We start from the raw sequence: 22488 nt of genomic DNA, 5'->3' as shown, positions 1-22488 counted from the left end.
TAAACTCAGCTGACCTTAGCCAGCCTTGGCAGAGGCTGAGCAGGGTGACACTCTGACGAGCTGCGGCGTGCCACACCTGCCCTCCCAGATTTATCCCCGCTCGGCACTGGGGCCGGCCAGCGAGCTCCTCTGCTCCGTGAGAGCAGCTGGACAAGCGCAGGCCAGCGCCCCGAGGCGTGTCCCTCTACCGCCTGGTTGGGCCCTAGTCAGATGGACAGAATACTTGACCTACTAATTCTTCCTCATCCTTTTATAAGCCTAAGATACAGTGTTGTGCAAAAGCAGTTGCAGAATGGTTTGTATATCGTAGTATCCCATTTTTGTACACCTAAGATGTAGCATGTAAAAGCAATTGCAGAACTGTTTATATATACTATTGTCCAATTTTTGTAAAAAAATTATAATCATACATAAAGCCTAGATCTAAAGAAAAATGTCTGACAAGATGTCCATTAAGCCTGTGAGGGTGGGGCTAAAATTATGAGAAGGGGTTCACTTTCAATTTTTTTTAATATTTCTTTGTTTAAAGCTTCATAATTCTATTTATTTTACAACCAGAAAGCAACAAAGATTTAAAAGATCCACATTATTGGCCAACAGTTTTGAAAATGATAGGAATGAATAGGGCTTTAGTGTGGGCACAGCTTAGTGAATGTGAATTTTTGGGCAGTATTTTCCGGACTGAGAGTCAGGATGGTCGGAGACTGCCCGGGGAAGACTGATGCCTTCGCTCAGCTCCCACAGGGAGCCCGAGGGAGAGTTTCCCACTTTGTGCCTTGTCCTTGCCCACCAGCCGTGCCCCAGCATTCTCTCCACCAGTCTCCATCCTCCCATCCATTGCTCACACTTTCTTCTCAGCTGATTCCTATAAGCAAGTACCTGTAATCATGCTTCATACTGCAAAACCTAAGCCTAATGTCGTAATAACACACTTCAATACCAGTGAAAACTCTGAAGCCAAATATCTAGTTTTGACTCGGGCATAAGAACTTCATGTCCCATATTATGCAAAGTGGGTTGTTGTAGTCATCATCAGAAGGCACTGTTACTCCTAATATTTTGTTTTTTTATTTTTTCCCGACAGGTGGTAATCAGGCAAATTCAAATGATGGGTCAACGATGCAGGGTGATCGGCCGTTTAGGGTGGAGGGAGGCCTGGTGTAGTCTGAACAGGCAGGAACCGGTGCTGTCCCCTCTGTCCCTTAAAGAAACTTAGTGATTCTGGAAAAGTCCATTTCTGTCTTCTGGTCAAGTTGACAGTATCTAAAGGCAGCTCCGATTTTTGTAAGAAAGACCATGTAAAATCGGAATGTTTGGTTACCAGAACTGGGAACACTTGTTAGGCGTTAACCGGGTAATTACCTCACCTAAGCATCTCTCTCTCTCTTTTGAGAATAGATCGTCCCGGCCTTTTAAACATTGGACACATTGAAAAAATGCAGGAGAGTATCGTGCATGTGCTCAAACTTCACTTGCAAAGCAACCACCCAGATGACATCTTTCTTTTCCCAAAACTTCTTCAGAAAATGGCGGACCTCCGGCAGCTGGTGACGGAGCACGCACGCCTCGTTCAGGTCATCAAAAAGACCGAGTCCGACGCGGCCCTGCACCCGTTGCTGCAAGAAATCTACAGGGACATGTACTGAACACTTTTCCATAAGCAAGGAAAAAAAGAAACTTGTGAGGATATTTAAAGCTGACAGCACGGGAGCAACACGACTTTGCACAAATAGCCACCATTTTAATGCTAGAGAATGGGAAGTGTAAGCTCTAGGAGTAAATTCCACATTTCTTGTTTTAACCAGGACTTCAAGAGCAAACGAGGTATTCAGTTGCTGGTGATGAGCAGTGAATAGTCAGGACTTGGAAAATTAAGGAGAATGATGTTCAACAATCTGATTTTAACTCCCATGATGTTAATCGATGCCGATTTCTTTCTATCACCTTAGTGATTTAGCCTTTAATCCGCTGGTAACCTCAGACTATGTGGATACCTTCCCTTTCTACTGTCCCTTTAACTGTTGTGCTCCTTTATATTTTGAAAACTAATCAGCACTTTTTAACAGGTTTTATAATCCTATAAATTTAGATGTTTCCAAAGGTTAGGTATTTATAAAGCAGCAGAATATTTATTTGGAAGATTTCCATTCTGTTTCCTGAATTTTAAGAAAGATGACACCCTGTTTTTTAATCATAAGATTTAGAATTTTAAAGAATTATTTGATAAGACATCAAAATGCAGCAGTTGTTTTGTTTTCAGTTCACTCTTTCTATGGTTGTAACTAATATGTGAAAAAGCCTCTTTCCAGATTTGTACAGAAGATCTCAGAAAACCAAGTCTTGAGACCCCTACTGGAAGTGATAGACACATTTTTTAAGCTAGCATCCATGATCGGCAGGAACAAGAAAAACTCCGAACGTATGTTAGCTTCCCATTCCTCTCACCTCCCGTTTCCTAACAAATCTGAACCAGGTGAATCAGGCTGTTTTGGGGTATGATACTATTTTGGGGGGTAAACTGGCAGATTATTTTTCAGTGTTCCTTTGGGCCCCAAGTACCAAGGCAGCTTCTTTTGTCTTTTCCTATATTGCTTTTTAAAATACAAAGCTTTATTTTTTTTAACTCTTGGTGGTAACTGATGCCTACTGGTGTGGAGGAAAATGAAGCAAACATGTCTTCCCTGGAGAGCCGGGGAGGACGGACAGGTGTCCTTCACATGGTGGCTTTACTGAGCCTCAGATTTCACAGCAGCCTGATTATTTTAGAAAGATTTAGACAGTGAGCGCTCCTTTTCCAGTTATATGTGAGTTCACTTTTCCAACAACTAAAATATTAGTTTTTGCCTTAAAGACCGACTTCTAAACTTCAGTGTGGTAGGGAAAGCAACATTGACGGTGGTTTTCTGTCTAGAAACTCTGGACCTGGATACACTCTCTCCTTCCGTCCACCACAGTAGATAAATTGTACCCCTGGAGAATTTTCAACCGCATCTCCCAAAGCCAGAACCAGACCGAGCCTCCAGCTCAGACCTCCTCAGCCACTCGAGCATTTGCGAGCCCGTCACTCTCCTTGACGCGCCTCCCTCCTCCTGCCTGTAGAAACTGTGGCTCTTTTAGGGTCATTACTATTTGCTGTTGGAGAGTGACTGGGATCGATACTGGTGTTGTTCCCAAGATCAGCAATGCGAAGATGTGATGGTAAAAAGGACAGTAAAGCTGCAAGACTTCAACTAGGAAAAAAAGTGAACATCTACCATTAGGACATCCTGTTAAAAATTACACATTTAGTAAGTTTAAAAAATTTTTAAAAATCTGAAGGCTCCTTTGGCCAGCTGAAAGTAAGCAATTTGCAGCCCATCTATTAGGAATTGGAAGCAAATACAAACATTTCCATCTACAACACCAATCGAGAAGCAATCCTAATTCGAAAAGGAGCTAACCCTTGCGTCACATGCCGTATCTATTTAAATGTTCTTTCCTAACCGAGAACTCTCTGTTCCGAGGACACTGGGCTGTGTTCTGCCCAAGGTTGCAGGGTCAGAGTTGGATTCCAATGCCAAGCCCACGATCCCTGCACTGCCATGGAAGCCTCTCGCACTGACGTCCCCTAGATGGATGCATAGCTTAGCAAAGCAAGCCTTGAGACCCGGTTTTTCATTCATTCTATTTAAATTTTCATAGACCTGACCTAAAGAGGCTCCTCGTTCCATGCTCTCAGCAGCAATGCAGAACCAGCCCAAGGCGGGTGGGGTCCACTGGCATTTGCGAGTGCTTGCTTCTCAGAGGGTCCAAGACAACCAGTGACAACCCTGGTGAGACCAGAAAGCAGCCCACAGGTGGCCTCTGTGCGACCGTCACTTGGCATCTTCACTTTTATGTATAGGCAGCAAAATCATGTCTTCCCCATTATTTTTAATACCTGACCACTAATCGCCACTCGGTGATGGACTGTGGAATATTTGAGTCACCTCATCCAAGCCTCCTTGGAGCATCAGCGGTCACACTGGGGCTGATCACCCACTAGTTCGGGACCCCGGGGGTTTCAGCAAGGAGCTGTCGAAAGGGCATGCTCACTGCCCGCTGGGTTTCAGCAGACGTTGGCACCAAGATTGACAAGAGCGCAACAGGCTCAGGAAATTCCACAGCGGATGTGCCAAGACCTCCGCCCAGGGTGGGGGACACAGACTGTGCACCCTTTCACCACCAAGACCACCCTTCAGCCTGTTGAAGTCGGCTCTCCATTTTCTCAGCTCTTAGTAGCGAAAAGTGCCCACCAGCCCGAGACCACGGACCCACCAGCCAGCCTTCGTCTTGTGTGCTGACCACGAGGACGGGCCGCAGGGCCTCATCTGGGCCATGCCTTTTGGGGTGTTGGCCCATGCAGGGGCTCAGGGCAGGATGCGGTCCCCTCCACCTGGACCCGTGGCAGCCCACGCCACCTCTCCCTGCCCCTGGAGGTTTCTGGGTGGGCGCAGCTCCCACTGAATGCAGCACCCAGTGCCCAGCTGGAAGCCCGAGAGCCGTCAAATGGAGTGTTGTCGAAACTAGGGTTCTCCCAGTCGCCGTGGCCGATGGTGGGACTCAGTAGCAGAGTTTCAGTAGCTGGCGGATGCCCGCTGCTTCCCACCTTGCTCTTGACCTTTCTACAACTCTTTGAGGAGATGAACTTCAAGCACTTTCCTAAAGAATATTTATGTTCCTGCATAGATAATTAATGTGAAGTAGAGTAGAGAGACACTTGGAACTAAGTGCATTCAAGAATGCCTGGGAGAGCTGTCCCTGTTTTAAGGGGATTCTTTCTTTTCATTTGAAGAGCATAGAATGTGCCTTTCTGCTTGTCTTAATGCATTTCTTCCACCAAGCCATTTAATTAAAAAAGCCCTAAGGGGAATGTGTAGGGACAGCGCAGCAGCCGAAGGTCCATTCCCAGCAGAAGCTGATGCCAACATAAAACCGTCAGCTCAGCAAGGACTTCTCCCCCGGAAGCCGGGAGACGCGCTACCCCAATCGCTGTGGCTGCCCTGCCGAGTGACCCGTGAGACTGAGCACAACTTGGGGGTGAGGGAAGCAGCCCGGTCCCCGCCACCCCTCCTGTCCACCACTCCCGCTAGCCTTTTAGGGGTCCACTCACAGGAAGCACAGGAAATGTATGCCTCAAAGCTTAATAAACCTGACTTTTTCTAAGGTCTCTCCGTGCCCTTAACCTGCATCTGTGCTCCCCTGTATTTCTGTATTTGATCACAAGCCTCACTCATGCTCCTTTCCAAACCACCACAATTCTGGGCACATCCAGGGCTGAGCACCCAGACACAGGCTGGAGGGAGACGTTTGTCTTGGCCCAGACACCCCACATGCCTTGGGGATCTCTAAACGCCTGCTTCGATACGGCGGTCAGAGTTTCAACCGAGTCGAGCGCTTCCGGCTCTGACTGACATGACTCCCTGGTCCCCTGACTTGGGGCTGGTTTCAGGGCCCGAGGCAAAGCCAGCCCCCCGCAAAACCCCTCTTGGCTGGTGTGGCCTCCACAATGCAGATGCCACTAGGAAAAACACGTCCAGTCCTTAAAGCCGGGAGCCCTCGGCCAGCACTCTGGACCCCTTTCCAAGCTGGTCCGTTTTGTCTCCTCTGACCCCAACCGCTTGAGAGGGTCTGAACCAGAGCCTCCCTGTTTTAAGACGGAAACCCGCAGCCTCCAGAGGATGGACCGGCTGGCGCTGCAGGGCTGTGGGTTTGGATCCTGGGTCTCCTGCTTTGCCACTTCTGCACAGTGGCAGAAGTTCTGCGGGGGAGGCCTGTCTCCTCGCTGTCCCTTCTGGAGGGCTGGCTGGGCCTTCTGCAGCCAGCTTGGCCTGCCTGGCTTGGGCTACTTTGGTGGGCTACTTTTCAAAAGGCTTGAAGTCCGTAACAATGGCTTAGATTCAGGAGAGGCAAGAAAATTCTGTCCAGAGAGATCACCCGTCAAGATGGGAGCCACCGATAGAGCGCTGTCTGCTGATGGTTGAAAAGCATCCACAGATGCTCCCCCAGGCACCCCGTGTTCTCAGTGTTGGCCTTGCAAAGCCTTGGACGTTCCCAAAACAGACTTCGTTAGGTTTTCTTTTCCTGTCAAAAGTGGCCCAGCTTCTCTTCACTCTTGGCCCCAGCTACTTCCCAGGGCTCCACAGGAATGGATGATTGTTCACCACCAAATCTCAGGATCAGGTTTTCAGCCAAGTTCACCCTGCGTTGCCTCGACAGGAGTGACCAGGAGAGGTTGTTGTCCAAGTCCAGCTGGGCATGGAATGTCCACGCCACCTGCTGAAAGGCCCGAGGATGGCTCAGCTCTGAGGTGCAAAGGAGGGCTAATGGCTAAATGGATATTTAAAATTCTGCCGCAACTGAGCGGCTTTCCTCCTGCTGCTTCTAAGGGCTTCACCCAGGACACGCACTCCTGAGGGAGCTTCTGCCTGGAAAGAGCCAATGTTGAGGTCTTTCCTGGGATCTGGTATATTTTTAGGCACTGCCACAGAAGTCAAGAAAATGGCCTATCTTTGATCTGACCCAGAGTATATGAGATGTGCAATATTTCTTTGGAGACCACCATACAAACTAAAATGTGGACTGAAAGTTTTGTTTAAAGAAAAAAAAAGAAAAGAAAATGAGCCTTCATGCTTTGATTTAAATCATGACAAGTAGAATTCCATCATGCTATTTTTGTAGAATGCAGCAGGTTCTTAAACTCTATTTCAGTGGAGTGGCTGCAGGCTTGTCAAAAAAAGAAGGAAAAAGGAAAAGCTACTCATGTGTCCTGCTTAAGAAGAGATGAGAAAGCGAGGCTGCCAGGCAGGCTGTCCCCTGCACTGCCTCCTCCCAGCTTCAGGAGCCCCTGGGGGCCCCACCACTGCCCCGGGTCGGGAATGGGGCTGTCAACCGACGTCTGCTTCTCAGAATCTGTTAGAGACATGAGAACTACGATTGTTTATTTTCTCCCCGACAAAGAACCCCCTTTGCAAGGGAAGAGGAGCTATATTATGTGGTTCAGCTGAAATACATATACAACCAGTGCTTTGGGGAGTCCTTTGCCAAAAAGAACAGACCAGAATTATGTCCATGTTCATGGCCATGTCTTGGTTGAAGCAACTGATAAAACATCAAGTACTTTAGCTCCCCACAGCTGTTCAATTTATGATTTGCAAAAGGTAAGAAACATTGATTTTTATATTATAAATGGCAAATTAAAGCCCAGGGTCTTTTTTTTTTTTTTTAATTTAAAACAAAAAGTTTGCTAGTTTGGGCCAAATGTGGTAAAGTCCATGGTTTTCTCCAGAGAAGGGGCTCTGCCAGCTTCTCGCCCGTCTTCCCCCACAGCATTTGTAACTGACCGGGCACGCTGGCGCGACGCCCCAAAGCTGAGCCTTGCCTCCCAGGGAGGAGTGAGCAGGGGGAGAGAGGCGTGGGGGCCCCCACCACCCCGGATCCCCTGGCAGAAAGGGTCAGATTTCAGGCCCTCAAGACAAGTGGGTGTCTAGTCTTTCCAAAGGCAAATTATTCACCTTTGAAAATGTCTTCTCCTTTTAAAGGCAAGGACAAAAAAATGTACCTCACAAAAGATGAATACCACTCAAAACCCCTTTTGGTAAGGCTGCAGTATTCGAGTATCACTACTGTCTTCTATACTGTATGGTAAAAAAGAACTCTGTGAATAGAGTCATATAATATCTTATACACTGTGATTTTAACTTATGATCATGCATCTAATAACAAACAATGGGATTCCCCTGAAATCAGTGTTAATTGATGCTTTACTGCTAAAAGCCTGGGTTTGAACCTATTGGAAACACAAAGGAAGTGGAATATAATTGCACACACACATACACGCATCCATCAAAGATTTTAATTTCTCCTGAGCCATGCAGGATTTTTTTTTTCGCTGTCTATGCAAGAAGTGCGATTGTGCCTTTATTCATTTCTACCAGCAAGTTCTTTTCAGACGCCAGGGTCAAGGCCACCAAAATGATACAACAGTGTTTTGCTAAAAACTATTCCAGTTTGGTAAATAGCTCGCTGATCTTCAGGGAATCACTGCCTGTGGGTTGTTACCAAAGAACTCAAGCAATTTGACATTGTCCGAGGGAAATCATTGCACCCGCTGGTGCTCCGGCCCCTCCAGGTGACCCGGCCCGATGCAGGACACAGAACCACAGACCCCGGGACGTCGCCCAGCTCCCTCCAGGCTCCCGGGAGGCCTTACGTTGTTTTGAGTTATCTTGGCACAGCTTCTTTTGGAAGCATATTTTCAGCACCTCTGGAATCCACACGGCCCTCCTGCTCAGAGCCCAAGGGGAGGGGATATGGCAGGACCCTGCTAAGAACAGTTGAGTTTCCAAAGCGAGGCCTGCACTCAGGTGCTGCACATGTTTATTCTTAGTTCTCGGTGCCTCAAAGAACGAAGCATTTAGGGGTGTCCAGACCCTTTGTTTGTAACTCCTAAGCAGGGGCAGGAGCCAAGTGGACATGGCTGACCCAGCTGCAGCCCCTCACTCTCTGCATATGGTGGGCTATCGAGGACCTCGGGAAACGAGGTGCATGAAGTGTAATGAATGGATGGAGTGGTGCCAGGCTATGAGACAATGGCTATGAAATATTAACTTTAATGAAAAAAAATCTTGGGTCTTATTCATTTTCCCATTAGGAGATTGAGTTGATCTTACGTATTGATTCATCCTGGATTTATGGAAAAGTCTGTGTTTGGAATGTCCTACTGTAAGACTGATGAATGTAAAGAGTTAATTTCAGGGTACAGTTCTGCCTTAATGGTTTTAAAAAATAAACTATTTTTTAAAATTATTTGGTGAGTTTTGAGTGATGCTGTGAGATGAAAGGTTTGTTTTGGAAAGAAACAAATCCCCAGCCATCGTTTCTGCTCTCAGCCTAGAACAATCCGTCCCGCCCCCACTTGCCTGAACGGGGTGGTCTCCCGGGTACACGGGGTCCCTTCATGTCCTCAGGGTGCAGAATGAACCTGGGATGGTGTGGCCCGAGAACGTGACATCCGTTAGTCTAAAGTCACATGAAATGGGAAACTTTTAAAGATGACTTGTTTTTATTACATTTTAAACATTTAAACTGAAATCCAGTGCACAAATCAGTCAGTAAAAGCTTTTTATTCATTCTTTCATCAAACACTGAAAGTTGGACTTTCAGTAATTATAAAATAAGACAGCGGGTCCTGCCCACTGCGAACCACTGGGCATAAGGCGAGTTCACAGGTAATCGGGACACCAGTGGCCACTGGAGGCCACAAGAGGCAAAGGTGCTGCCAGGTGAAAGGGGTGCCACGGGGTCGGGGGCTGCAACAGGGGGACGGGGTTGCCACAGGGGGACGGGGCTGCCACGGGGGACGGGGGCTGCCACGGGGGTCGGGGGCTGCCACAGGGGGACGGGGCTGCCACAGGGGGACGGGGCTGCCACGGGGGACAGGGGCTGCCATGGGGGACGGGCTGCCACGGGGGTCAAGGCTGCCACGGTGTCAGGGGCTGCCACGGGGGACGGGGGCTGCCATGGGGGACGGGGCTGCCACGGGGGGCAAGGCTGCCACAGGAACATCCCATGGCCGTGGGCGCTGGACTTCACAGTCCATGGGGAGGAAGCGGGCAAGGTGCACAGTGGCTGAGGCGAGGGCGTGAGTGTGGGAAGCTGAGGGGGGCTGGGGGTGGGTGGGGAATGCAGCCGGGTCTGGGGCTGGAGCCAGAGCCTGAGGGAGCAGAAAAGACTGGAAGCCCCATGGTCAGCTCCCCACGAGACGCATCCAATGCCAGCTCCTGCGTGTCAGGGGAAAGGTTGGAGCTCACAGAGGTTTCAGGTGAAAGATTACTTTTCAAAAAATGAACCCGTTTTTTGGTCTTGAAATAAGTTATAGCCAAGACAAAACAGCGTTTTTCAAGCATTACACAAGGATATAAAATACAATCCTATCCCCTCTCCAGACTTCCTGATCTCACTCCAAGAAAGTGGCCACTGTTGATGATTTTCCTTAAAAAAAGGAGCTCATTGCAGTGTCTGTTGGGTCTCGCAGCCCTCGGCCCAGCTCGTGGGATATGGCACAGCGAGGGGCCCTGCTGCCCGTGCCACAGACGGAGGAGGTGAGCCGGAGCCCTCGCACAGGCCGGACCCCAGCCCCGGAAGGGAGAGAGCGACAGGGCCCACCACCGGCCTGGGCGGCCCCTCCAGCCCCTCCAACTCCAGGCCCACCAGCCGGTGCCCACTGCCCTCCACGGCCCCAGCAGGGAGAAGGCCCTGGGCGCCCAGCTGGGGGTTGGGCCTGGCGTCTGCCTCCGGGTCCTGCTCTGCCCAGGTCCCCGGCCTGGGGCTGCTGCGAGTGGCCTCCGCTGCTCCCCTGGGCTGCAGCCACTGCCCCTGCTGCCTGGATACGAGGCCAGGCCCTGTGGCTCCAGCAAGCAGCACCCCAAGACGCGGTCACGGTCACCCCACTGGCTGACCTGGCACCCGGCCGCCTCACGTCTGGGGGCGGGGCTTGCCGGAGGGCATCTTGGAGGCGGCTTTCCTTTTGGCCAGGTCTTGCCGAATTTCCTGAGGGAAAGCTTCAATGTTCTGCTGGACGCAGGGGAGACAGAACCTCTTGGAGTAGAATAAACTGCATTCCTGAGAGGGGGGGACGGAAGGGGTTGATTATCATGGGAGCCCTTCACGACGGGGGGCTCGGGCCAGGCCCCCGGGATGCACAGGGATCCGAGGGGAGGGGGCACAGCGACGGGGAGGGCAGGCCTCCTGAGGAGTGGGCTGTGCCTGAGAGGAGAGGCGCTGGTGACGGCCTGCAGTGGGGGTGGGGTGCGGCAGACTGGCACCTTGGGAGTGATCTCATGGGAGCCCAGGGGTCTGCCCATCAGGGTAATGGGTCCAGGACTGCGAGGGCCACGCCAGATGACGGCTCTGGGGTCAAAGTGGGAGCAGGCGGGGTGGAGAGGGGCTGCTGTCACCGACGCCTGTGCGGAGGAGACCCCAGGGCAGAAAGTACATGGGGATCGTTCAGAAAGCTCAGAGGTGGCGTCCAGGAGGGAGGCTGGAAGGTCTGCGCTAACCAGGGAGCTAACCAGGGAGGGGCAGCAGGAAGGCTCTGGGGCCCACCCGACTCCAGCCCGGGGGGAAATGCCAGCCAGGGCAGCTGCAGCCCAGGCCACTCCTGACAGTCAAAAACCCTGGACTCCTCCCTCCCCTGAGGATCCTGGCCACGGGAGAGGGGCAGGGTGGCTGCCAGTGCTGGGGACAGCAGGTTTGGGAGGGACAGCCACGCAGACCACAGAGGCCATGGACGAGGAGCTGCTCTGGGTAGGAGGTCACGCTGTCCAGCCGGGTCCACTCTAACCCATTGTCCTTTGAAACCATTCTCCTGGCACCCAGCTCCCAGCCAAGGGTGACATCCCCCAGCCTCCTCTGCAACAGGGCATGGCCATGTGCTTGGTTCTGGGTGTACCACTTCTGGATCACTCCCTGTCCCTCCCAGCTGGGATGCAGGTGTGATGGTAGGAGCCGGGAGAGCTGAGGAGAGCAGGGTCCATTCCAGCCTGGACCACCGGCAGCGGGTCTCGTATACAGGAGACAAACACACACATTGCCCTTATTTTGGTGACTAAACCCTCAGGGTCTCTGTTACAGCCGCTTGGGTGCACCTCAACTAACACCGGGCTGCACATCCCGCTGCTCCTGGAGGAGAGCCGCTCCAGGGGGGACTCACGGGCTGACCAGCTACTGCTCAACCAGAGAGAAGCTGGAGACATGTGACACCCGTGGGGACACCCTGCTCTGATCACCAGGTGAGCCAGAATCCCAAAGCACGGCATTCGAGGCTGTCCCCTGCCTGGCCCCCTCCCAACCCTGTGGGCCCAGCTTCCCAGATTCTTCTCTTCCTCTGCAGGCCCCAGCTGTGCCGGCAGCTCCATGCTCTTCACCGTCTTCTCTCCAGGCCTCTGCCCACCCCGTCAAGATCTCACCAGGCCCTTCCCATCCTGGCCTTGGAGGCGTGGAGCAGGCTTGCAGTGTGGCCTGAGGCCAGCCTCCCTTGTCTGCATCCAACCCCCGCAGCAGAAGCCTCGGGGGGCTTCTCAGACCCCAGGCCCTCAGGCCCCCTGGCTATACTCCTAAAGTGCCCCTGCTTCCCTCCCTCTAGCCTCCCTAGAGGCTCAGCTAAGCAGGTGACCGGGGTCCCCTCGGCCTGGCTGAACCTCATTTTCCCCATCTATAATACGGATATAATTCCACTTTCCCTAGTTGGGTTTGGGGGGGATTGAATGAAGCCTCACCTGTAAAACAGGTCCCAAGCACAGGGCCTGACACACAACAAATGCTCAACAAAGGAGAGTTTCCTCCCCGAGGAGGTCCCTCCAAGGGCAACTAGCAAGAAAGTCTCCACCCTGGGCAAACCTTCGATATTATGTAGGGGAGGGGTCCCGGCCACGAGGGTGGAGGGAAGGCCGCCCAGCCCCCTGCGCTCACCCACCGGGCCCACACACACCAGCCGGCTGCATAAACTGCACCGCGAACCCAGGATCAGGAACCTGTCCTTGTCAGAGGTGAAGGGATCCTTCATGACGTAGCTTTCCTCCAGGAGGCTGCGAAGAAGCAAGGCCAGGGTCAGAGTGGCCCCAACCTGGGCGGACGGAAACCCAGCTGGGAGAGAGTGGCCTGCCGGGCAGCAGCAGAACGGCCTCTTTATGCTTGGCCTCGGCGGAAAGGTCTGGGGCCAAGTTAGCCTGGAATTACCCCCTGCTCTCTGCTTTGGGCCACCACGTGAGCCCCCAGCCCACCCCTATTTACAGGGGGCGGGGAGACAAGGCCCCCATCCGAGCCCTCCAATATCCCACGCAGGAAGACCCAGGGCCCTCTCGCACCCTCACGCCCCCCAGCGACAAGCCTGGTCTCACGCTGCACCTCAGGAACGCGACCAGCAGGGTTATGTGGTGACGACACCCCAGGTTCCTGGGCAGCATGGACCCCCAGCCAGGATAAAGGCCTGTACCCTGCCCCTGGGTCCCACTGTGAGTCACACACTGGTCAGCTTCCCCACAGTGTAGGATTTGATGAAGGACAGGTTGTCAGGTCCTTTTGTCCTAGAAAAGAAGTCACCCCCAGGACCCGCTGGCTCGACTGCAGGCCTGCTCTGGGTAGATTCACACCAAGCCCTGGCCTTTGGGACTTGCTCCTGCCCATGCAACAGCTGCAAGGAAGACAAGCTGCCCGCTAGGAGGGCATCTCCATAGGAACCAGCAGGGAGGGCACCAAGGCACAGCGCCAGAGAGAGAGGAGGCCACCAAGGTCCCCGGGAGGCCCAGCTGTGGGCTGTTTAGGCTGAGCTATGGGGATTCCACTCTGCAGCTGGAGCAGGTGCTGGACTCTGGGCTGAGGCAGGAGGGAGGGGCTTGGAGATTCTGGAAGAGCCAAGCAGCCCTCGAGACTGGCCCCTGCCTCCTCAGGTCACATCTAAAGGGTCCATAGCCCGGGCAGGGGGTGCCCGGGCCACTGGCCCAAAAGCCGGGTACTCACATGACAGACTGCGTGTCAGGAGGTTTCTGCCCCAGGTAGCTGTACGGAGCTGTCAAGGCACAGAGGTGGCACTCGAACACCCCCAGGGAGCGGTGCTCTCTCTCGGATGCCATCTGCAAGACCAAGAACCGCCCAATCACCTCAAAGGCTCACCCAGCCCTCTGCGTCCTTCTCACACACTTCACGGACAGGGAACCTCGAGCTCAGAGCATGTAGGAGACCCACAAGGCCACACTAGGCCCAGTCAATTCAGCATCGGGGATCCTCGTCCAAGCCCCCCGCCCATCGGCCGCCCGCTAGGAGGGGTCTGTCAACAGCCACGCCCAACCCAAGGGGACAACATGGGATTCTCAGCCCCAACAGCAAGGAGAGACTCAAAGAAACACATTTCACCAGTAACTTCCGATTCTTTTCAAAGAACATTCCATTTTTTTGAAGTATAGCTGAGCCCTGCTTAATGCAGATGTGTCACAAAAGGCATGGGGACATACAATGTGTAGAAACATAATTTGTAATGAGTACAACAAAAAGGTGGGGGGACAGAGGGGTACGGAAACAGTGTATGTGTTTGCCACCGAAGTGAACTTGGTACCAAACCAAACATGACAGCTGTAGATTTCGGGTGTTAAATTTAAGCCCCATGATAATCACAGAGAAAATAACTGAAGAATATATACGAAGGAAATGACAAGGTACTCAAAATAGTACCTTACAAAGATATCAAATAAATGTGAAAGTAGGCACTAACAGAAAACTGAGTAACAACAACAACAACAAAAAAGGTAAAAGGCTTACAAAGACTAAATAACAAAGCTGCAGAAGAAAGTCCTGCATTATCAGCAGTTACACTAAATGTAAATGGATTAAACTCTCCAGTCAAGAAACTGAAGGAAACCATAAATCCACAGATGCCAAAAGCTCATCAAACCACATCTTAATCAAATTGCTAAAAAACAGTGGTAAAGGGAAAACCATGAAGGCATCGAGAGAAAAAAAGAACATTACACACAGAGAGGAAGAATAGTAAGAATGGCTGAAGACTTCATGTCAAAAATCTGACGAGTCAGAAAACCAGGGGACAATACTTTTAAAACAGAACTATCAATCCAGAATTCTGTACCCAGTAAAAATATCTTCCAAAAATGAAGGTAAACACTCTGTAAAGTTACAAAATCATTGAAGTATACACTTGAAATGGGTGAATTTATGATACGTAGACAAAAATCTCATTAAAAATTATTTTTAAAAATGAAGATCAAATAAAGACTTCTTCAGACAAACAAAAGCTAAGAGAACTTCTCTCTCCATCAGGCCTGCACTATAAGGAATGTTAAAGGAAGGATAAGTAATGCCAAATGGATACTTGGAGCTACACAAAGGAATGAAAAGAACTGGAAATGGTAAACATGTTGGGCTTACTACCTTATTTTCCAATTTTGTTAAAAGATAATTGGCCATTTAAATCAAAATTAATCTAAGAAAGTACTGTGACATTAACAACATAGGTAGATGTAAAATGTATGGTAACAATGTCCCCAGCAGCAAAAAGGGCAGGGGAGGTGAAATGGAAATACAGCGCTTATATTTCATGTGAAGTGGAACAAAATTATTTAAAGATAAACTGAGGTAAAATACAGATGGACATTGTAAAACCTAATCACTAAAAAAAAATAAAAGTAAGAGCTAAGAAACCAATAGTAAATAAAAATGGAAATCCTAAAATATACTTAATCTAAAAGAAAGCAAAATAGATAAGAAAGAAAGAAAATGAACAGCAAAATGGTAGATATAAACCTGACCATGTTGATAATTACATTGAATGGAAATGGCTAAAGCAGGAGTCAGCATACTTTTTTTTGCATAGGGCCAGACAATGTACATCTTCTGCTTCTCACAAACATTCAATTCTACCCTTCTAACGTGAAAGCAGCCTCAGACAATTTGTAAACAAATAGCATGCTGGTGTCCATTAAAACTTTATGTGCAAAAACAGATGGGGCCAGGACTGCAGTTTCCTGACCCTAGGTCTAAATGCTCCTATGAAAAAATAGATATTGTCAGATGGAATAAAAAAATCAAGACCCAACTATAAGCCGTCTATAAAAACAAACAAAAAACACTTTAAACATAATGACAGATAGATTAAAAGTGAAAGGACAGAAAAAGATATACCAAAGCCATACCATGCTGACACTATTCGATATTGTTAGAATATCAAGTCTCCCAAATTACCTATGCTTTCAACACAACCTTTGCCAAAATCCCAAAGGCTTTTTGTACAAACTGACAAGCAGATTCTAAAATTCATATGGAAATGAAAATGACCTAGAAGACAAAACAACTTAGAAGAAGAAATTTGGAGGACTAACACTACATGTCTTCAATATATTATAAGCTTTGGTAATCAAAACGGTGTGGTGCTAGCGTAAGCACACACAAATGGAACAAAGGAACAGAAAGTCCTGTGACATTAACAACATAGGTAGGTGTAAAATGTGTGATAACAATGTCCCCAGCAGCACGAAGGGCAGGGGAAGAATAGTAAGAATGGCGGAAGACTTCATGTCAAAAATCTGACCAGTGAGAAAACCAGGGGACAATACCTTTAAAACAGAACTATCAATCCAAAAACAAACCCACACATATATGGACAACTGATTTTGACAAAATTGAAAGGCATTTCAATGGAAACTGGACAGTGATGCCCAAACAATCAGATCTCCATAGGCAACCAAGGGAACCGCAAGCCATACCTTGTACCATGTAGAAGGATTAACTTAAAATGGACCACAGACCTGGATGTAAAACCTAGAGCTGCCAAAAAAAGACACAGAAGATCATCTTTGGGACCCCAGGTATGGCAAAGATTTCTGACATACAACAGCAAAAGCATAATCCATAAAAGAAAATTCTGATAAACTGAATTAACATTAAAAGCTTGTGCTCTTCGAAAAACACTGTTAAGGACACGCAAAGGCAAGCCACAGTTTGGGAGAAAATATTTGCAAATCACATCTCACGAAAACAAACAAACAAACAAAACTTGTATCCAGAATATACAAAGAGCTCTCAACCATCGCAAGCATTAACATTCAATGAGATCAATCACATTGACAGGATTGCAGTACCCTCGCCCCCTTCCACTGCTAAACCAATTCCACCTCCCAAACAGAAACGCTATACCCATTAGTATTAATTCCCATTCCCCCAGCCCAACAACCTGTATTCTAATTTCTGTCACTATAAGCTTGCATATCCTCCAATATTTTCTTTGTAGTTACCATAAGTTTGTAGTTAGTTATATTTAACATCCTATAGCTATAACAATCTCATTTGCTTTGGCATCAACTTAACTTCAATAGTATATACGAACTGTGTTCCTATAACCCTGCATCCTCCTATTTTTATGTGGTTCTTATTACAAATTACATGTTTACACATTATGAGTCCACAGTCACTGATATATTGTTACATCTTATGCATTTGCCTTTTAGATCCAGAAGGAAAAGTGGAGTTACCAAGAGTATGGATTTATATTTACTCATGTCATTACCCTCACCAGAGAGCTTTATTTCTTCATCCGGCTACCACCTATTGTCTGTTGTCCTTTCTTTTCAACGTTCGGGATTCTTCTCTAGCATCTCCTGTAGGGCCAGTCTAGTGGTGACGAACTCCCCCAGCTTTTGTTTATCTGGGAACATCTTAATCTCTTCCTTAATTTTTTAAGTTTTGCTGGATATAGAATTCTTGAGTAGCTTTCAGCCTCTTTAAATAGTTCATCCCACTGCCTTCTTGCCTCCATGGTTTCCATTGAGAAATCACTACTTCATCTTATCGAGGCTCCCTTGTATGTGACTCACTGCTTCTCTCTTGTGGCTTTCTGAATTCTCTCTTCACCTCTGGCATTCGGCAGTTTGACTGTAATATACTGCAGCTGGGGTCTATCTGGGTGGGGTTCATGGAGTATCTTGGATGTGAATATTCACATTTTTTGTTAAAATTAGGAAGTTTTCAGCCATTATTTTGTTGAATATTCTCTCTGCCCCTTTCTTCTCTTCCAGAGACTCCAACAATAAGTATATTGGTTTGCTTGATGGTGTCCCGCAGATTCCTCGGACTCTGTTCATTTTTCTTCCTTCTTCTTGTAGTTCCTCAGAATGGATCATTTCAATTGTCTTATCTTCAAGTTCAGATTCTTTCTTCTGCCAGTTCCAATCTGCTGTTGAACCCTCTAAGGATTTTGAAATTTCTTTTACCGTGATCTTCATTTCTGTTTGGTTCCTCTTCATAATTTCCATCTCTCCACTGATATTCTCTTTGTGTTCATCTGTTTTCTGATTTCCTGCAGTTCTTTGCCCACGATTTCCTTTAGCTCTTTGAACATATTTAGGACCATTTTTTAAAAGTTTTTGCCCAGTATGTCCCAGGTTTGGCCTTCCTCACTGATTGGTCCTAACACTTTAATCTCCTTACCTGGGCCACTGCTTCCTGTTTCTTTGTATGTTTTGTAATCTTTTGTTGAAACCTGGACATTTTAATATTTTAGTGTCATCACTGGAATTTAGACTCGGAAACATCTATTCCTTAAGCTTGTATCCATCTAGTGTTATGACAGCGCTTTCCTTAAATGCCAAGAGCTAATATAAAAAAAAAAAAATAAAAGGAAATAAAGAAAACATTTTCCCCAGTTTTTGTGGACTGCCTGTACAAGTGATCCCCTTCAGGGCTTATCCATATAATAAGTTTAGAGAATAGGTCCAGGCCAAAGCATAGGGGCCTCCTTAATCCTTTCTGCACATCCTTCTTCTCTTGGGCATGCACGTGTGGCCCTAGGAATTCCTGTTCACTCGAATACAAATGTTCCCTCTTCCCTAGGAAACTGTTTCCTCATGGTCAGGGGTGCAGCACTGTATGTTCTACAGGCAGCTATCCCTTGCCTCCAGCAGCCCCTTGACTACTTTCCCTCGGCATTCTGTAGGAGTTACTCTGCTCCCTCCACTACTGGGACCAGGAATCTGCACTGGGAGCTGGGCCAGCTCTGCACTGAGCCAGTGAGGGAAAGCGGGGGGCAGCCAGGGTACCACGAGGGCCTACCATTTTTGAGTAGTCTTTGTCTTAATTTGGGACTCTCCCTGTTACTGCAGCTCTTTAACTGGAGCTTTGAGAAATACGTTTCTTCCAGTTCCTGCTGGTTATTCAAAGTTTCTATGGAAGTTCAGAGCCCTGAAGCATCTCCCTCTCCTGCCTTAATCTGGACAGGTCTACTTTGTGTGGGTTTTAAAAGTCATTTATCCTTCTGCTTCTTTGAGCAAAGTCTTTGATCTGTGGCTTGATATCTTTCATTATTTTTAGAAAATTCTTGATCATTATAACTTCTTTTCTTCTGCCCCATTCTTTCTCTCTTCACTTTTGGGATTCTATCTACAAATACGTTAGACCATCTGATATTGTCCCACAGTTCTTGGTTACTCGGCTCTGCTTTTTTTTCATTTTTTTTTTTTTTTCAGTTTGGGTAATTTCTATTTTACCTTCAAGTACACTGATATTTTACCCTTGTGTTCTAGTTTGCTAATACTGCTGGAATGCAAAACACCAGAGATGGATTGGCTTTTATAAAAGGGGGTTTATTTGGTTCCACAGTTACCGTGTTAAGGCCATAAAGCATCCAAGGTAACACATCAGCAACCGGGTACCTTCACTGGAGGATGGCCAATGGTGTCCGGAAAACCTGTTAGCTGGGAAGGCATGTGGCTGGCGTCTGCTCCAAAGTTCTGGTTTCAAAATGGTTTTCTCCCAGGATGTTCCTCTCTAGGCTGCAGTTCCTCAAAAATGTCACTCTTGGATGCTCTTGGGTTGTTTGTCCTCTCTTAGCTTCTCCAGAGCAAGGGTCTGCTTTCAACGGACATCTTTAAACTGTCTCTCATCTGCAGCTCCTCTGCTTTCTTCAAAGTGTCCCTCTTGGCTGTAGCTCCTCTTCAGAATGTCACTCTCAGCTGCACTGAATTCCTTCTGTTTGTCAGCTCATTTATATGGCTCCACTGATCAAGGCCCATCCTGAATGGGTGGGGCCACGCTCCATGGAAATATCTCATCAGAGTTATCACCCACAGTTGGGTGGGGTGCATTTCCATGCAAACAACCTAATCCAAATGTTCCAACTTAATCCCCACTAATATGTCTGCCCCACAAGATTGCATCAAAGAATATGGCTTTTTCTGGAGGACATAATACATTCAAACCAGCACACCTTGGCTGTGTCAAGTCAGTTGCTGTGCCTTTTGAAGGCATTTTTTACCTGCTATGCTGTTTATTAGCCTAGCACTGCCATTAGACTTTCTCATAGTTTCCTTCTCTGCTGAAATTCCCCATCCATTTATGCATGTTGTATACCTTTTTCACTAGGGCCTTTAACATATTAATCATTTATTTTAAACTCATTTGATTGTTCTAATATCTGTGTCATACCTGATTCTGGTACTGCTGACTTTTTGACTTGACTGTTTTTTTCCTTTTTTCTTGCTTTGTCCTGTATCTCAATTTTGGCTAGAAGCTGGATATTGTCTATAGATAGTAGAGAGGTAAGCAGAGTTTATGCATGAAAATGAGCATTCTCTTCTTCTGCCAGGCCTTTTGTGGGGGGTGTTGAATCAATCTAGTCAGGAGTCGAGGTGGGTTTGATTTTGTAGTTGATTTGGTTATCCCCAGGGCATCACTGAGTTCACATTTTTCTAGTGTTACTTTGTGCTTATAGTGAAGACTCCTTCAGCCTTATCTTCTCTACCCTCAGCTTTGGGCCTCTGTGCCTCAGACAGGGCGTCTACACACTCCTGTCCCACCTCCAGTGGTAGCCTGCAGCCCTTGTCACTCAGTACTGCTTGCCTGGTGGGGCTGGGTCCTCTGTTGTCCCCACTCAGCCTCGGTCTCAGGCAGGCCCTCTGGTCCTGGGTCTCAGGGATGGGTTGCACGACACCTCTAATGACCTGGCCCCAGGTCAGCTTCCCGCCCCTTCCCAGGAATGGATGAGTTTTTTTTCCTTTTCTCAATCCCTTGGTGCAATGGGTCTTCACCTGTGCTTGGAGGGTGACAGCGTTTGCTCTCCTTCCCCCAGTGGCTTAAGGTTTTTGTTCCAAATAGGAGAAGGATCCAGGTAGGATGCTGTTGGAGAATCAGCCGCTCTCCCCGTCCAGGTCTGCCCCACTGGGGAGGGGGACACCCAGGAAAGGTCTGTGGAGAAGAGCCTGAGGGAGGGGGTAAACTCCCCTAGTTTTGGTGGTTCCCAGGGGCTCTATGCTCTTATGTTAGCCACCATGGATATATAGCATTTCCTTAAAAATTTCAGCTGAATTCTTCTCACCTGTGTGTACAATGTCCCCATCCCATACTCACATTCTATCTTGGAGGCACCTCTTTCCTCAGATTTTTGGTTGCCCTGTGACCTCAGCTCTGATGGCTTCAAGAAAAATTATGATTTTTTAGATTAGCCAACTTATTATTTGCCTACAGAATTTCTGCTCAACTTTCAGAGCCTTTATCAAATACAGCCTAATCAGCTGTTTCCTACTGCCTAGCTGTGATCTCTCCCCTCTTCTGAACATGAGAATTTGATGTATGTTATGCAGTATGAGCTTCAGAGTTGGAAAAACTCACATTCAAATCCTAGAGGTACAGAATACATAATGACATGTCACCATGTTGGCTCTTAAGAAAAACTCTATTTTGGATGTGTGTGAGCCTAACTCCATTTCTCATCTGTACCAGCAACCCAGGCCCGTCCCAAGGCCGCGACAAGCTCCGGGTACCGTGTGCATTTACCGGCAGTGGTGGCCGTGCACGCGCCGTTCCCTCTCCCAAGAACCTGCTCTCTCCCCATCACTGTCTTGGCTCCCTCTCCTCCCACCCGGCCCTGCCTTGGACCTCACCGCCTCCAGGAAGCCCGCCCTGAGCTGCACACGAACTGAAAAGGTTCCGCACGTCCAAGCAGGACACCCCGGGGTTCAGAAACCGACAGGCCTAGGCTCCAAAGTCCCGCCATTCACGGCGCGATCAGTTTTCCCCATCCTCCGTGCCGTCGCAGTGACGCTCAGATCCCCACAGGGCCCCCATTAGGAACCGACAGGGCCGCGGGACCCGCCCCACAACGTGGACCCCCCGCCCGGCCGTCGCCGCGGGGCGCACTCACCTCCGCCCGCCGCCGCAGCGCTTGAATCCGCGCCCCGCGGCGCATGAGAGGCCCCGCCCACAGACCCGCCCCCGCGACAGGCCGGGTCCTGGACGCATGCGCAGAGTGGCGCGAGGCGAGGCTTAATCGCGTTCCCTGCCTGGTCTTTTCCTTCCGGCCACTGCGGGTGGGGTGTGGTTTCTGAGCGGAAGTCCGGGCGACAGCAGCGCGGCGGGCTTTGGGGCTAAAGGGGAGCCCCGTCTGCGCCTGCGCCTACTCCGGCGAGCGCACGCGCATTCGGCTTCCTGTCCTGGCCACTCCGGGGCCCTCGGCTTCTTTTTGGGTTTCCTCCCGATTCCGGAGAGGTGAGGTTGCCGGTGCGTGGCCTCCGGATAACCGAGGGCGCAGAGGTCGACCCGGTCGCAGTCACGTTTCGTCTCGCCGTACGGGCCTCTGACCACGCCCTGGTCTCCGTCAGCTCGCCCGCTGCTACCGCCCCGACCCGGTTAGGACGTGCGCCCCGGGTCTGCAGCGACTCGGCCTGCGCAAAGCCCCACGCAGGGTGGATTCCGAAGGCGCCCTCCGGTTGCCCACATTGCGGGGTCTTGATGACGCTGCGTGGCCCCAGGACGCGTCGAGGCCCCTCGGGAGCCACACCGGCGTCCTGTCCCCCAGCCCCCGGCCTTCTGCCTCCGGGAGCTCGGAGACCGTTCCTAGTCCTGAGATGTCCGTCCCACGCCGCCCCGGCCCCTCCGCGTGCAGAGGCACCATGCTGTAGGGTTAGGGGCGCGGAC

The 22488-nt window shown here is 49.4% G+C and overlaps 2 protein-coding genes across 21 annotated transcripts in view; one reads left to right on the top strand and one right to left on the bottom strand.

Moving 5' to 3' along the window:
* PPARA (peroxisome proliferator activated receptor alpha) overlaps positions 1-8826 on the top strand; it is a 79593-nt gene extending 70767 nt beyond the window's left edge. For 8 of the 9 annotated variants that reach the window (XM_037845344.1, XM_037845346.1, XM_037845345.1 and 5 more), the window contains one exon: positions 1399-8826. In XM_037845344.1, coding sequence (XP_037701272.1) covers positions 1399-1646 — 248 coding nt within the window. In that variant the 3' untranslated portion in view covers positions 1647-8826. The remainder of the gene's footprint in view (positions 1-1398) is intronic. The other variant, XM_037845340.1, reaches the window with a different exon arrangement.
* Positions 8827-8930: 104 nt separating this feature from the next.
* Positions 8931-21774, bottom strand: CDPF1 (cysteine rich DPF motif domain containing 1). Of its 12 annotated transcripts, none has more exons than XM_037847870.1 (6): positions 20923-20973; positions 20002-20733; positions 16290-16350; positions 13537-13649; positions 12494-12605; positions 9080-10641 (listed from the first exon to the last, which is right to left on the bottom strand). In XM_037847870.1, exons 4-6 carry the CDS (start codon positions 13647-13649, stop codon positions 10495-10497), a joined length of 372 nt encoding a protein of 123 aa, XP_037703798.1. In that variant the 5' UTR covers positions 16290-16350; positions 20002-20733; positions 20923-20973; the 3' UTR covers positions 9080-10494. The 12 variants fall into 12 exon arrangements, with proteins under 12 accessions (XP_037703794.1, XP_037703798.1, XP_037703797.1 ...); XM_037847869.1 differs by lacking the exon at positions 20923-20973 and having other exon boundaries at positions 20002-20097; positions 20604-20873; XM_037847866.1 differs by lacking the exons at positions 16290-16350; positions 20002-20733; positions 20923-20973 and adding exons at positions 8931-9039; positions 21716-21774 and having other exon boundaries at positions 10479-10641.
* Between the last annotated feature and the right edge of the window lie 714 nt (positions 21775-22488).

Source organism: Choloepus didactylus, chromosome 8 (assembly GCF_015220235.1).
Source record: "Choloepus didactylus isolate mChoDid1 chromosome 8, mChoDid1.pri, whole genome shotgun sequence".
In the NCBI taxonomy this organism is placed as follows: Eukaryota; Metazoa; Chordata; class Mammalia; order Pilosa; family Megalonychidae; genus Choloepus; species Choloepus didactylus.
This window is presented reverse-complemented; position numbering and strand designations above follow the sequence as displayed.

Coding starts and splice junctions, on each gene's coding strand:
- CDPF1 (XM_037847866.1), bottom strand. CDS start 21,760: ATGCGCCGCGGGGCGCGGATTCAAGCGCTGCGGCGGCGGGCGGAG. Junction 13,650..21,715: donor CGCTGCGGCGGCGGGCGGAG/GTGAGTGCGCCC, acceptor TTGGTCTTGCAG/ATGGCATCCGAGAGAGAGCA. Junction 12,606..13,536: donor CCTGACACGCAGTCTGTCAT/GTGAGTACCCGG, acceptor GCTTCTTCGCAG/CCTCCTGGAGGAAAGCTACG.